At 42.2% G+C, this 14,868-nt stretch overlaps 1 protein-coding gene across 3 annotated transcripts in view; it reads left to right on the forward strand.

The window, feature by feature from the left end:
• DSP (desmoplakin) overlaps positions 1–8,565 on the forward strand; it is a 106,037-nt gene extending 97,472 nt beyond the window's left edge. For all 3 annotated transcript variants that reach the window (XM_068236858.1, XM_068236859.1, XM_068236861.1), the window contains exon 24: positions 4,552–8,565. In XM_068236858.1, the coding sequence (XP_068092959.1) occupies positions 4,552–7,746 (3,195 nt within the window). In that variant the 3' untranslated portion in view covers positions 7,747–8,565. The remainder of the gene's footprint in view (positions 1–4,551) is intronic.
• Positions 8,566–14,868: the final 6,303 nt, after the last annotated feature.

Genomic DNA, 14,868 nt, shown 5'->3' on the forward strand with positions numbered 1-14,868 from the left:
CGTCAGCGCGGCTGCGTGGGACGCAGAAGTGCCAGGCCTTGGAGCGCAGAAGAGCCCGACCTGGCAGCCGGCCTGGCCAGGTCGGGTCGGCCACCGGAGTCCACCGGGAGCCTGCGGAGCGGCGGCGAGGGCACCTCCTGCCTGCCACTGGCTGGAGCCCCAGGTAAGTGGATATTGATTTTTATTTTTTTACCTCCCTCCCTGAACCTTCCCTTTTAAATGCCTGCTTTATCATGTCAGTAAGAGTCTACAAAGAGTAAAACACTTAGGCAGGGACCACACTTGTCTATGAAAAAACAGCAGCGGATTTTTGTTAATAATCTTTCACATGTAGCGTGCACTTGCCGGCTGTCTGTGAGAATCTGCAGGCGGTGTGCAATATTATGCTGCAGGAACTCTTTCTGCAGGAAAATCTTTAGACGTGTGCAAATTGCGAAAGAATTATTGCAAAAACGCACATTTCCTATAAAGCAGGGATGCCCAACGCCAGTCATCATGGGCCAAGATCCTCTCACATTTTTGGCACAGCTCCATTTTATTGCAGGGACTGAATCAGGAAAGATGTGACTCATCTAGTAGAACACATTTCTCAGTCCATCCTAAAAACGGGCATGGATATGGCCCTTCGAAAACTGGAGTTGGCCATCCATGCAATAGAGAATCCTTACATACGATTTTGCATTGCACAAAATGGCATGTGATGTGTGACAAGTGTGGTCCCTGCCTTAATGTAAATAAAAGTTTACCATATTAAATCTCTCTGAACAATAATCCTGGTGCAAGTGCAAAACATTTTGGAGTTGTCCATTATCCCAAATAGGCTTTGATGAATAAATTGAGTTAAAGCATTAGATCTTATTGAATAAATAGATTAAAACAATAGGGTTTGTTATGTATATAAAATAACGTAAATGGCCATATATATTCCTTAGAACCTTTCTATTTATAAAATTACATCCCAAATGACTACAGTATATGGTGTCATCGCATATGCAATTTACAGGCATCTGTATTAAAAAGTTCTCATACAATCAATAACTTTTGACCTGTATCTTTAAAAATATTACAAGATGATTTGTTACTGCCATGAGTACTGCCTACTCATAAAACACCATTCTCTTAAGATGTAAGGAAAAACACAAAAAACGACTTCATCTTGTAAAAACCTATAAAAATACAAACTGACCTTAAGGGTACTACAATATGTAATCCTCAGTATATAATTATTTCCTATACGCAGCTTTTAATATCAAGGATTGCATGTATTTTCAAAAGTAGTTAACTTACCCAATGGTGGCTTTCAATTAACTAAGCGCCTCATAATGTTTTCCTCTAGGCAATCTACTGTTCAATTTTTATCACATCAAATGATAAATTGTCTGTTGGAATTATAGCTCCTTGAAATGATGGGCATTTTCCATAGCATAGACTGTAAAAAAAAAAAAAAAAAAGTTTCACTTACGTGGGGCTTCTACCAGCCCTATGCAGCCATCCTGTGCCCTCGTAGTCACTCACTGCTGCTCCAGTCCCCTGCCGCCAGCTAGTTTAGTTTTTGCCGATGGGGTCGGCGGGCCGCATTGCGTACATTTTTACGCATTCCCGCTGGTGCAGGAACATGAACACATACATTTTTATGCGTTAGTGGTGCAACGCGTAAAAATGTATGTGTTAATGTTCCTGCACCAGCGGGAATGCGTAAAAATGAATGCAATGCGGCCCGCCGACCCCGAGGTCGGCAAAAACTAAACTGGCTGGCAGCGGGGAACTGGAGCAGCAGTGAGTGACTACGAGGGCACAGGATGGCTGCATAGGGCTGGTAGAAGCGCCACGTAAGTAAAACTCATTTTTTTTTTCTTCTGCCTGACGATTCCTTTAAATTTACTAGTGTCGAACTTACCTTAGCTTACTAGGGTCTAGCTTACCACTGCCAGTGATCAAATAGAGCTTGTGAACAGGGATGCTCTTCTGAGTTGCTACCTACTCATAGCTACTTGGAATCGAAAATGTAATTACAGCCACTATGGGGACAGGTGAGGGAGGGTTAACTTACCCTTGCTGCTGTCTGTTCCAAAATGCTCCAATCGCATTGCACGTTGTGTTCCAAGTCTTGTTCCAGTCACTACCACGCTTACTCTTTCAACCCAGGAGGAAGTGTGGTAGTGATATGGAACGTGACTTGGAATGCAACTTGCAATACAACTGGAGTGCTTTGGAACAGACAGCAGCATGGGCAAGTTAAACCTCCCTCACCCGACCCCACAGCTGCTGTATTTAACTTTTTGATTTCACGTAGCTATGAGTAGGTAGCTACTAGGAAGAACATCTATGTTTGTGAATTTACGTTTTGATCTCATTCTGCTGAACTACACTATCGCGCTTTAGCTGACTCCTGTTGAAAATTAAGGGTTCTTTCACACTGCATCTCAGTGCGAAATAATTATATTTCTGTGGTCTGTTCACATTGGGTGCAGTGCACGGGTTTTGCCTGCACATTTACAGTGACAGCATATATTTAGTGTACTGTATGTAAAAGGAAATAATTCAATTCTGGTTAAAACTTTAAAGTATACCAGAGCTGTCATAAAAAGATAATTTGATACTTACCCGTGGCTTCCTCCAGCAGCATAAACACGTCTGAGTCCCAGGCTGTCCTCCAGTGTTCTGCTGTTCAGCTGCGATCAGCCCTGGTAACAGGCTCAGACGGGGCAAGGGCCCACGCATGTGCTGTAGACCTGGACTGATGCAACTGAGCCAGTTACCGGGGCTGATCCCGGCTGAACGGCAGACCGCAGGTGGACGACCTGGGACTCAGACATGTTTATGCTGCTGGAGGATGCCGTGGGGGAGTATCAAATATTCTTTTTATGACAGGTCTGGTTTACTTTAAGGATTTTTTTTTGCTTTTGCTATTTTGTCCACCCCAGTATCTTTGAACATTTCACTTTCAGCAATCAAACTATTGGGAAAGGCATATGAAGTTTAAATCTGGCTCAGACTTACTAACCTGTCAGTGTAAATACAACTCAATGAGTACCTTAGAAAGTATGTGCTTAGTCCTGAAAATCCCTACATATCGTGGTGTTAAAATGCACTTATTTAGTTTGGGCATTATATTTTATGCATGGCACTTTGAATCTGCACAGCGAGCAATATTATATGCACTTATGGCAGCTACTGACAGCTATATATTTATATAAAATAAGACTTTAAAAAGAAAACCAGATTTTCAGAAAACTTTCAGGCTTTTTACACAATATTTTATGTTCTTGCACATTTCTGCACAATATTTAAAATTCAAATATAGCATGATGCACTTTTAATATAAAATATACTTGTTATCAAAATTCTTAATATTCTGTCCTTGCATGTTGTGTAATTTAATCAGTTAACTTTTTGAATCGTGTGTAATATCTGTGTCAACCGTTCATAAAATCCAATGTTTGTGGTCATTAAATTTTGTTCTCTGCAGTTTGTAATTTTCTCTTTTTTCCTATCATGTTACTTTCCTAGTAAATCATATAAAATAAGGTTAAGTTTTAAACTTAGACTTATTTACAACCAGCAAAATAATTTTAAGGTGAATAGTGAATGTATAACCATATATGAACAATAATCAAATCAATAAAAACAGAGTAGAGCAGAAATATACTATTAAAAAAATTGAAACTACAGTCATTCCAAACACAAATCATTTATTGTTGTAAAGTAATATATAAAATACAGTACAATCCCTTTATAGTAAACTCCAAGGGCCCAGGCCCAGTAGCTTACTATATCAGAAATTGTCATACTCCAGCACATAAAGTACACTATAGTACTGTATCTTAATTCAGTCAATAACCGGGAATCATTTTTGTCTTTTCATTGCTTCAGCAATTGAGCACAGACAGCATCTAAGCTAGAGTAAAATGCACAGTGCTCAAAGTGCAGGGATTTGCATTACAATAATCTTGTAACAGCTTGCATAGAATGCTTAGGTCTCACCAGTTAATGCAGATACAGTACTGATAGTGTGCTCTTCCTCTGCAGCCAGGATGATACTGTAGCTTTGCAGCCATGCACAAGCAAGTCACAGATAGGCAATTCCTTTAGTAATCAGGCAGTAGCTTACACCGGATGCATAGGTCTCATCTGTAGAGGCAGCTTGCAGTCTTTAGCCCATGCAGTGGCCGGTGCTTTTTAGGTAATCTATGCGCCCAAGTAGCATGCAGATAGTGACCAGACGGTCTCTGGCTGACCTATGACATATGTGCCCACCCACTTTCCTCTATAGCCGAATGCAGATTACCGCAGGGGTCAAAAAACAGGTTAGCTATAACAGAATTTCTATTATATTCGAAATTACTATGCCATGTGTTACACTCATACAATTTATAATGGTGCTTGGCTGTGACCTGGACATTTAGTTAACTAGACCCAAAGTTCTACTATATGAGCGTTTACTATAACGAGATTATACTGTATAAAAAAACCTTTTTGTTGATTTTTTTTTTTTTTTTATATTGGATCGAATTGGTTAACAATATTTTTTTTTCTTTGTCTTTAATTTAGGCAACTAGTAAGATACAGGACTCAAGTAGCAAATACACTGAGATAATACAAGAGAAAGAAAGTCTTGTTACGAAAGTGAAACTTCTGGAGCAAGATAAGTTGAGGCTTCAGCGTTTGGAAGATGAACTGAGTCGTGCAAAAGCTGCACTAGATGTTGAAGTTCGGAATAAACAGCGCCTGGAAGAAGAGAGGCAGCAGATTCGAAACGACCTCAGTCAGTGGAAAAGTCAATGTACTCGGAAAGACGAGGATGTAAAGAGGATTGAAAGTGAGAGGGAGAGAAGTGAAAGAGAAAAGGCTTCATTAAAAATTGAAATTGAAAGATTGCAGACAGAGATTAGGTCAATTGAAGAGAGGTATAAACGTAAAATAGAGGAGACTCATCGTACAAGCCAGGTTGATATAGAATCCCAGAAACTGGAATGGGAAAGGAAGATGGAAAGTCTTATGAGACGCCCACCTGGTCCTGCCAAACAGACACAGACTGATGAAGACATGGCAATTGATCCTTCTAAATTTGTTTTTGATGGGCTGAGGAAAAAGGTTACCGCTCATCAGCTTCTTGAATGCCAAGTTATAACAAAATCTACATTTGAAAGATTAACAAAGGGACAGAAGTCACTGGTGGAGGTAGCTGCAGAGATTGAACCTTATCTGAAAGGTGCTGGTGCAATTGCTGGTGTCTCCATCACACCAAAAGAGAAATATTCATTTGTGGAGGCCAAGCGGAAAAAGCTGGTTTCACCTGAGAGTGCAGTCATGCTACTAGAAGCTCAAGCTGCAACAGGAGGAATAATAGATGTCCAGAAGAATGAAAAGCTAACAGTAGATAATGCTATGGCAAGGGATCTCATTGATTTCCCCGACAGAGAGGCAATTTATACCGCAGAAAAAGCAGTCACTGGCTTTAAAGATCCCTTCTCTGGGAAGATAGTATGTGTCTCAGAAGCCATCAATAAAAATTTGATCAGCAGAGAAGTTGGACTGAGATTCTTAGAAGCTCAGATGGCAGCAGGTGGAATAGTTGATCCAGTGAATAGCATCTATGTACCAGTTGAGGTTGCATTATCGCGAGGTCTGCTTGACAGGGATTTGAATCGATCATTAAATGATCCCAGTGGTGATGCAAAGAGTTTCATAGAACCTGTCACCAAGAGCAAGGTCAGTTATGCACAGCTCAGGCAGAAATGCAGAGTGGAGCCACACACTGGGCTACTTCTATTACCTGTAATGAAGAAAAGTTTATCATTCCAAGGTATCAGACATCAAGTTCCACTGAATGAGTTAGTGGAATCTGGCATTATTCGCTCTACTACAGTTGATCAGTTAGAATCGGGACAAATTTCTGTTGAAGAAGTTAGTGAGAGAATAAAAGATTTCTTGCAGGGATCCAGTTGCATTGCTGGAATCTATAATGAGGCTACAAAAGAAACCTTTAGTATATATGAAGCAATGAAAAAGGGATTGCTAAGGCCTGGAACCACACTTGAACTACTAGAAGCACAAGCAGCAACTGGATTTGTAGTGGATCCTGTAAACAACTTAAGGGTAACTGTTGAAGAAGGTTATAGAAGAGGTCTTGTTGGGATTGAGTTCAAGGAAAAGCTGTTATCTGCAGAGAGGGCTGTTACTGGCTACAAAGACCCAGAAACCGGGAACATAATCTCATTATTTCAGGCAATGAACAAGGAACTTATTGAAAAGGGGCATGGAATTCGCTTGCTTGAAGCTCAGATTGCCACTGGTGGAATCATTGATCCAAAAGCAAGTCATCGTTTACCAGTTGATGTTGCCTACAAACGTGGGTACTTTAATGAAGAGCTAAATCAAATACTGTCTGATCCAGATGATGATACCAAAGGATTTTTTGACCCCAACACAGAAGAAAATCTAACCTATTTACAGCTAAAAGAAAGGTGCATTGTTGATCAGAAAACTAATCTTTGCTTACTGCCCTTAAAAGAAAAGAAAAAATTGGTTCAGGCATCACAGAAGAAAACTTCAAGGAAGCGCAGAGTAGTCATTGTTGATCCAGACACAAACCGAGAAATGACAGTGCAGGAAGCCTATAACAAAGGTCTGATTGACCATGAAACCTATATTGAGCTTTCTGAACAAGAATGTGAATGGGAAGAAATAACTACTACAGGTTCAGATGGTTCAACAAGAGTTGTCTTGGTTGACCGTAAAACCGGAAACCAATATGATGTTCAAGAGGCTGTTGATATGGGCATAATTAGCAAGAGTGATTTTGAACAATATCGTGCTGGTACACTAAGCCTAACTCAGTTTGCAGACATGATCTCTAACAAAAATCTCAGTGATGATGTTTTAGTTACTTCAAGGCAAGATTCTATTTCATCTGTTTCATCCTCTAGACTTCGAACATCGTCATGGTCCAAAAGTGGTTCATTTTCAGATACTTTAGAAGAAACCACCCCCGTTGCAGCAATATTTGACACTGAAAATTTGGAAAAGATCTCCATCTCGGAAGGCATCAAACGTGGCATTGTTGATACAATTACTGGGCAGCGCTTACTGGAAGCTCAAGTATGCACTGGAGGAATCATCAATCCAACCACTGGGCAGAGAGTCTCTTTACAGGATGCTGTCACTCAGGGCATAATAGATCATGATATGTCTGCCAGGTTAAAACAAGCTCAGAAGGCTTATGTTGGTTTTGATGGAGTGAGAGGACAGAAAAAACTATCTGCTGCAGAAGCCATTAAGGTTAACTGGCTGCCTTATGAAGCTGGACAACGCTTCCTTGAGTTTCAGTACATGACAGGAGGTCTTATTGATCCAGAAACCCAATCAAGAATAACTACAGAGGAGGCCATTCGTAAAGGCATGATTGATGGCCGAGCTGCTCAAAAATTGCGAGATGTAAACAACTACCCAAAAATCCTAACTTGTCCAAAAACAAAGCTAAAAATCTCATATAAAGATGCAGTTGACCGATCAATGGTTGAAGACGTAACCGGTCTAAGAATGCTTGAAGCAGCTTCAGTGTCTTCTAAAGGCATAAGCAGTCCTTATAATGTATCTTCAGCGCCAGGTTCTCGGTCAGGCTCTCGCTCTGGTTCACGCAGTGGATCCCGAAGAGGAAGCTTTGATGCCTCATCGTCCCCAACTTCCAACTCTTACAGCTATTCCTTCCAGTCTATTAGCAGTAGTAATTCTTTTGGGAACTAATTGGTAGCCGGTGTGGCTTTGTACTGTAGTAAAATTTGTATTTTTGAAAAAGCAAATGGAGAAACCAACATTTTTTTCCATGTTACCATTTGAAAATTTGTAAAATGTGCACTGACTTTAGAAAACCATATTTTTTCATTATGAAGAGCTCTGTGTGTTTTTATTTTCTAAGTTCTCCATTGCTGAAATGGTTTAAGCATGTCCTTGTGTTTTACAATATGTGGGGCTTAAAACACGATTTGTATTGTAGGTAATATTTTCTGTGTCCTTCTTTTCTATTCACTCCAGTCTTGTAAAATCATATTCTCTGAATATTTCCTAACTGTTGCCATGTGCTCTGAGATTTTCACACTAGAGTAAAGATACTGCATTTTAAATGCCAAAATGTGCAAGCCCAACTTTAGCTAAAACATTTGTTAATTTTGGCTAGCGTAGAAAAGTTTTAGTATATTTGTAAGGTTACTTCCCACTTGTAATCCCACTGGGTAGAATTCCTCTTAATCCCTGCTCTCAACGATCAGCTGGGTTTAAATGTGAAAAGAAACTTCATTGAGGTTCTAATTTCCCCATTTTTTTTATTGCAAAAGGTAATAAAATGTAAAAGATTTCTAAACCTCCTCCACAATGTTGCACATTTTAATTTTAAAAGCTTTTGCTAGAGTTGGACTTTTAAGATTTCATTACAATTTTGTAAAGCCTTGCTCTTGCTAGCCATTTTATTCAATATTTCACTTTGTGGTTTCTTGGAATTTCCTATTTTTTTTACTTATCTTTGCTTGTTTGTTATATTTACTAACAATAAAGTTTATAATGCGTTAAGTCTTTCTGATTCTTGATTAAATCTTGTGTTTTTCAATGCAAACTTTTCTGTTGGAAAAATTGTACGAACCAACCCTGCAACTACAAAATATACAGCTTTCTGCAGATTCTGTTGCATTTAGTCTGCAAATTGAAACTGGACTAATCAGATGTAGGTGTAGCTGGTTTGGATTGGTCCAGTTTCAATCTGCATACAAACTGCAACACAATTTGCTTCAGCTCAGATAAATGTGCAGTTCATTGATCATTTCTTTTTTGAAACATTATGTTCCCTTGTCAACCCAGCTGGATCACCCACAAGGCAATTCTAGGCAGTTGCCTAGGGCCTGGAGAGAGTCTACGGCCCTGGTTGATGCTAGCCCCACCAAATCTTACAAAAAAAGCCTGGTTACCATCAGTGGTGGGCAAAAACTATCTTGCCTGGAGTCTCATTTCATCTTAATCTTTCTTCCTTGTCAAATTTCAAATCCAGTGCACCCTGTAGGCACCATCCCAAAAAAACGCAATAAGCAAGTAATAGTGGCTTTTCTTCTTATGAGCTGCATTCATTAATGCAATACAATGCAGGCTTGTAATAGAATTCTGCACAAACCAAAGTTGGATGTGTGTACCAGGCTTTAATCGCTGACCATACCACCTCCCCATCTGTGCTGGATAACAGACACTCTACAGTATATGGTATTTTATATAGGATCTGTAATGTTACAGAAACCACTGAACCATTATTCACATCACCCCTGGTCCAAAATGACTTTTACAATCAAATGTTCCTACCACTGTCACACAGGGATATAAATTAAAGCAGAACTCCAGCATATTTATATGTTTCAATCCCACCTATTAGTATAAAGCTCATCTTCATGATAAAGATCAGTCTGATAAAAATAATCTATTGCTCAAACTATTAAAGGGAACCTTAACTCAACAACAAAAAAGTGTTTCGCTTACTTGCAGCTGCTCTGTGCCCTCACCATCTTGGAACCTGTCAAAAACATTCACGTCATCACCATAAGCACAAAGAAAGAATTTTGTTAGGTCAGGATCAAGGCGTTTTTTATTTTACACGCGTGGCCTTCTCTTATGTTTTACATGCAGACAAGTGTTAACTTGTTGCTAGCACAAAGAGAAGAGAAAGTCTCCTCCTACTCCCATCCCTTATATCATCATCTTTTTTTCTCTGGTCATGGGCGTTGCCATCCGTACATTACATGTCGTTATCTCCGAATCATCATTGATTCCTGCTACTTTCAGTTTCTGTCTTGGCGGGTCTGCTGTAGAACTTTCTATTTCCCAGCCAAATTATCTGAGTTTCATTTTTCAAGAACTCGGTTCTCCTAGGTTTCAGAATAGTCACAGGAAATACTGGTATAGACTGGTTCTATGTCTCCTTCAGAAGACCCTGCAATAACTAAAAATCTCGCCACAATGATTTGCTCTCATTTGCATAGTATACTGAAAAGCTCTTAATATATAGGAATACAAAGTATAAAGGATATAAACACAATTCAATTATAAAGGCTATATTAATTATTTCCACAAATTCCACCATTAAGTGTCTACACAGGACCAGAGAACTCTTTCTGCCTGAAAATGGGCCTATTCTGAAAATACGCACTCTCGCCTTTATTTACAGTAACCCAACCTCATCAATCCCTGTAAAAAAAACATGTTTTTACTGTGAAGGATACTGTATATCAGTGTTTCTCAAACTTATCCTCATGACTCCACAATGGTGCATATTTTGCATGCAACCACACCTCTGCACAGGTGGGGTAATTAACGTCTCAGCTAGGTGGTTTCCATGTACCTGAGTCACTAATTACTTCACCTGTGCTTAGGTGAGGCTGCCTGCAAAACATGCACCATTGGGGAGTCACAAGGACAGGTTTAAAGTGGATCCCAGATGAAAAACGTAAGATATATAGACAAGTTACTTGTTATAGTTATCTAAAGTTTAGATAGTTTACACAGCAAATCTAGCTGCAAACTGCTTTAATAGAAAATGATTATTTCTTCCTGTGATACAATGACAGCAGCCATGTTGTTTGTAAACATTACACAGAGGCAGGCTTATCTGTATCTTGAGCACTCAGCCTGTGAAAAACGAATCCCCTCCTCCTGCCTCCCCTCTGCCTCTGAAATCAATGGCTAGTAACACCTCCTCCTCCTGCCCAGACTGAGCTCCCATGAGCCCTTGCTACTGCCAAGGCTCTCTGAAAACCTGTGGGTGTGGTTTATTTGGTTTATAGGGAATTGGAGTATTAAAACAAAAACAAAAAAGTATTTGGCTTGAGGAATGCCCTATAAACAATAGGAAAGGAACACAATTATGCAATAAGTAAAAGTTCCCCTCGGATCCACTTTAAGAAACATTGCCGTATATACTCGCATATAAGTTGACCCCATGTATAAACCAAGGTACCCACTTTTCCCTCAGAAACCAGGAAAAAGTGATTGACTCGTGTATAAGCACTCTCCCCATAGTCAGATGTGCCACAAGGATGATACGGCTTTGTTTCAAGACACCACTAGATGGCGTCATAGATATCAGACACAGCGCTTGCCACACAGGAAGAATCAGTGCACCACTGTGACGTTGCTCGCACACTCCACTCTCCAGGGGACACAGGTAATCTTGAGCAGAGAACTCTGCACTCCATGTTGCAGGGGATGGAGAACACGGACACAGCAGGAAGCCAGCTGGCAAAAGATCACTAGTGCAAGATCCTTACACTCCTCTGCCAGTAACAAAACCTGCTCCAATAACCTGCATATAAGCCAAGGGGTTATCTTCAGCACATTTTGTGTGCTGAAAAATTAGGCTTATAAGTGAGTATATGAGGTAAGTGAGGTATATGAGGTGGTTTCCACTACAAAATGCATGTGCGGTTTCTATGTGATTTTTGGCATGATTGCACTGTATTGAATGAGACAAACACAAGTGCAACAACAATGCAGCATGTAATCCATTTAGAATTCCATAAAAATCACATTGCACTAGTGGAAATGAAGACCAACAATTTACATCATTAAAAAAAAAAAAAAGTGCCCAAGCGATTATGAAAAAGCCAAGAGCTGCAGAAATTTGATGAAAGCAGATTTAGAAGAAGCAGGCTCTCACCCTGAGCTACAGCGATCAGATGAAAGCAGATCTAGTGGGAACAGGCCCTCACACTGATTGGAGTGGAGGTCGATTTTCCCAGTGTCACGCCAGATCTGTCTGACACTGGTGCCATGGAGTCCTGCTCTGCAGATGTTTGGCTCAGTGTTTCAGAGTATTAAATGCAAATGACCAGTATACCAACCACCCAAGCACTATTTTAGAACAGTTTGCAATGGCAGCTTTCATAGTCTTTCCGATTAAAGGATATGCGCACATATGTTATAGATGTGCTACAATAACCCTGTTACCTCATGTTAATTGTATGCATCTTGGAATTGAATCAGCCAAAATCCTACTATATTTAATTGGTCTAATTCTGCATAAAACATAAAATCTCCATCAACAACTACTAACTACTAACGTAGTTACATGGAAAAAAAAATGAAGTAAACGCACATAATGACAGGTAGCCTTTCACCAGTAAATGCACATAAGAATCAGCTTTTCAGCAGTTAATGCACGTAATGACAGACAGCGTTTCCCCATTAAATGCACATAAGAGACAGCTTTTCACCAGTTAATGCACATAATGACAGACTGCGTTTCTGCAGTAAATGCACATAAGAGCCTGCTTTTCACCAGTTAATGCATGTAATGACAGACAGTTTCCCCATTAAATGCACATAAGAGACAGCTTTTCACCAGTTAATTCACATAATGATAGACTGCGTTTCCGCAGTAAATGCACATAAGGGACAGCTTTTCACCAGTTCATGCACATAATGACAGACAGCATTTCCACAGTAAATGCACATAAGAGACAGCTTTTCACCAGTTAATGCCCATAATAGACAGCCTTTCACCAGTAAATGCACGTAATGACAGCTTTTCACCAGTAAATGCACGTAATGACGGACAGCTTTTCACCAGTAAATGCATGTAATAACAGACAGCGTTTCCCCATTAAATGCACATAAGAGACAGCTTTTCAGCAGTAAATGCACGTAATGACAGACAGCGTTTCTGCAGTAAATGCACATAAGAGACAGCTTTTCGCCAGTTAATGTACATAATGACAGGCAGCGTTTCCCCAGTAAATGCATGTAATGAGAGACAGCGTTTCACCAGTTAATGCACATAATGACAGACAGCCAGTGTCCCCAGTATATGTAGCCAGGCGTATAGCTGTCCCCAGTATATGTAGTCAGGCTAGTGATGGTGGGCTGGGGGCCCCAGGGCAGCTAAAGCCTGGCTGGTGGGAGTGGGGGGCCCCAGCAGGGCAGCTCAGGCCTGACTGGTGGGATGGGGGGCCCCAGCAGGGCAGCTCAGGCCTGACTGGTGGGATGGGGGGCCCCAGGGCAGCTCAGGCCTGGCTGGTGGGATGGGGGCCCCAGGGCAGCTCAGGCCTGGCTGGTGGTGGTGGGATGGGGGGTTCCAGGGCAGCTCAGGCCTGGTGGGAAGGCCTCAGGCCTGGCTGGTGGTGGTGGGATGGGGGGGCCCAGGGCACCTCAGGCCTGGCTGCTGGTGGTGGGATGGGGGGCCCCAGCCCAGGGAGGGCAGCTCAGGCCTGGTGGGAAGGCCTCAGGCCTGGTGGTGGTGGGATGGGGGGGCCCCAGGGCAGAAAAACAATTTGGAATTGGCAGTTGACGACTGGCTGGCTGGAGAGGACAGCCACCGGCGCACCGCACCCACCTTGTTGTCGGAGTTCCGACTTCCAAGTCCTGCTGCCTGGCTGTCCTGTCAGCTCCAGCCTCCTCCAGAGTCCAGCCTGAGCCTCCTGTCCACTCCCGTGCCGTGCGCTGTCTGACTGTCCGACCGTCCGTGTGGGTCGGTGCCTGGCCTGCCTGGGTGGGGGTGTGTGTCAAACTGGCACTGCGTGACTGGCCTGGCGTGCCGCAGCCCGCAGAGAGAGTGGAGAGTGACACAGACACTCTCACGATGTTGGACTCGGGCAGCAACTGGCTGCGCGGCGGCAAGTGTCACGTGACGCACGCCAGATGTGAGTGACACATTTTATAACGCCGCTACTCGCTAGACATCACCAGTGGTACCTCCCCCTGGGGCGGGCCGCTGTGCGTGACTGACTGAGGCTGAGCTCAGCCTGCGCCCGTCCCAGGGTGGACTGGAAGCAGAGACATGGATGTCCGACTCGCCAGGGTAGGTGGGTGGGAGTCCGTGTCGCTGATTCGCTGGGGTGGGTGGTGCCAGCCCAAGCCCTCACCCTCCAGCTCCAGACCTCCCAGGCAGCCAGGCTCAGCGGCTCCACTGCAGTGCAGTGACGAGCCGAGGTCGGGTCGGAGCGGACACTTGCGGCAGCCGGCGTCTGCGGCGGGGGGGCTTTGAGGGGGGCTAATGAGTTGCCAGCTGGCGCTGAAGCCTGGGTAAGCCCCAGCGTGGCGCCGCCACTGAGTACAGCTTACACCAACAATATACAGTATTCTATTACAATGTACATACACTATATTGCGAACATATTGGGATGTCTGCCTTTTATACACACATGAGCTGCATTGATAGCCTATTCTTAATTCATAAATATGAAGTTGGTCTACCCTTTGCAGCTATAACAGGTTTAGCTCTTCTTAAAGTATTTTCACAAGATTTTAAGAGTGTGTATGGAAATTTTAGACCATTCTTCAAGAACAGCATTTGTGAAGTCAGGTGCTGATGTTAGGCAACAAGGTCTTGCTCACAGTCTTCCCTCTAATTAATCCCAAAAGTGTTCTATGCAATCAGGTCAAGGATCTGTGCAGACCAGTCACATTCCTCCACACCAAACACACTCATTCATGTCTTTATGAACCTTAGTTTGTGCGCTGGTGTGCAGTTACCCCAAACTGTTATGAGAAAGTTGGGGGTATGAAATTGTCCAATGTCTGCTATCCTGAAATATTCAACGTTTCTTTCATTGAAATTAAGGGGCCAAGTTCAACCCTTGGGGAAAAAACTACCCACACCATAATGTTCCACACCCACATTTTACATTTAACATAACGCAGTCAGGCAAGTATTCTTCTGGGATCTGCCAACTCGGACTCATTCATCAGATAGCCAGAGAAGTGTAATTTGTCACTCCAAAGAACAGGTCGCCACTGCTTTAGAGTCCAGTGGTGGCATGCTTTACATCACTGCATCTGACGCTTCGCTTGGATGGAGCTGCTTGGTCATGGAAACTCGTTACATGAAGCTCTCTTTGCACT

The sequence above is a fragment of the Hyperolius riggenbachi genome, chromosome 5, assembly GCF_040937935.1.
Source record: "Hyperolius riggenbachi isolate aHypRig1 chromosome 5, aHypRig1.pri, whole genome shotgun sequence".
Classification (NCBI taxonomy): Eukaryota; Metazoa; Chordata; class Amphibia; order Anura; family Hyperoliidae; genus Hyperolius; species Hyperolius riggenbachi.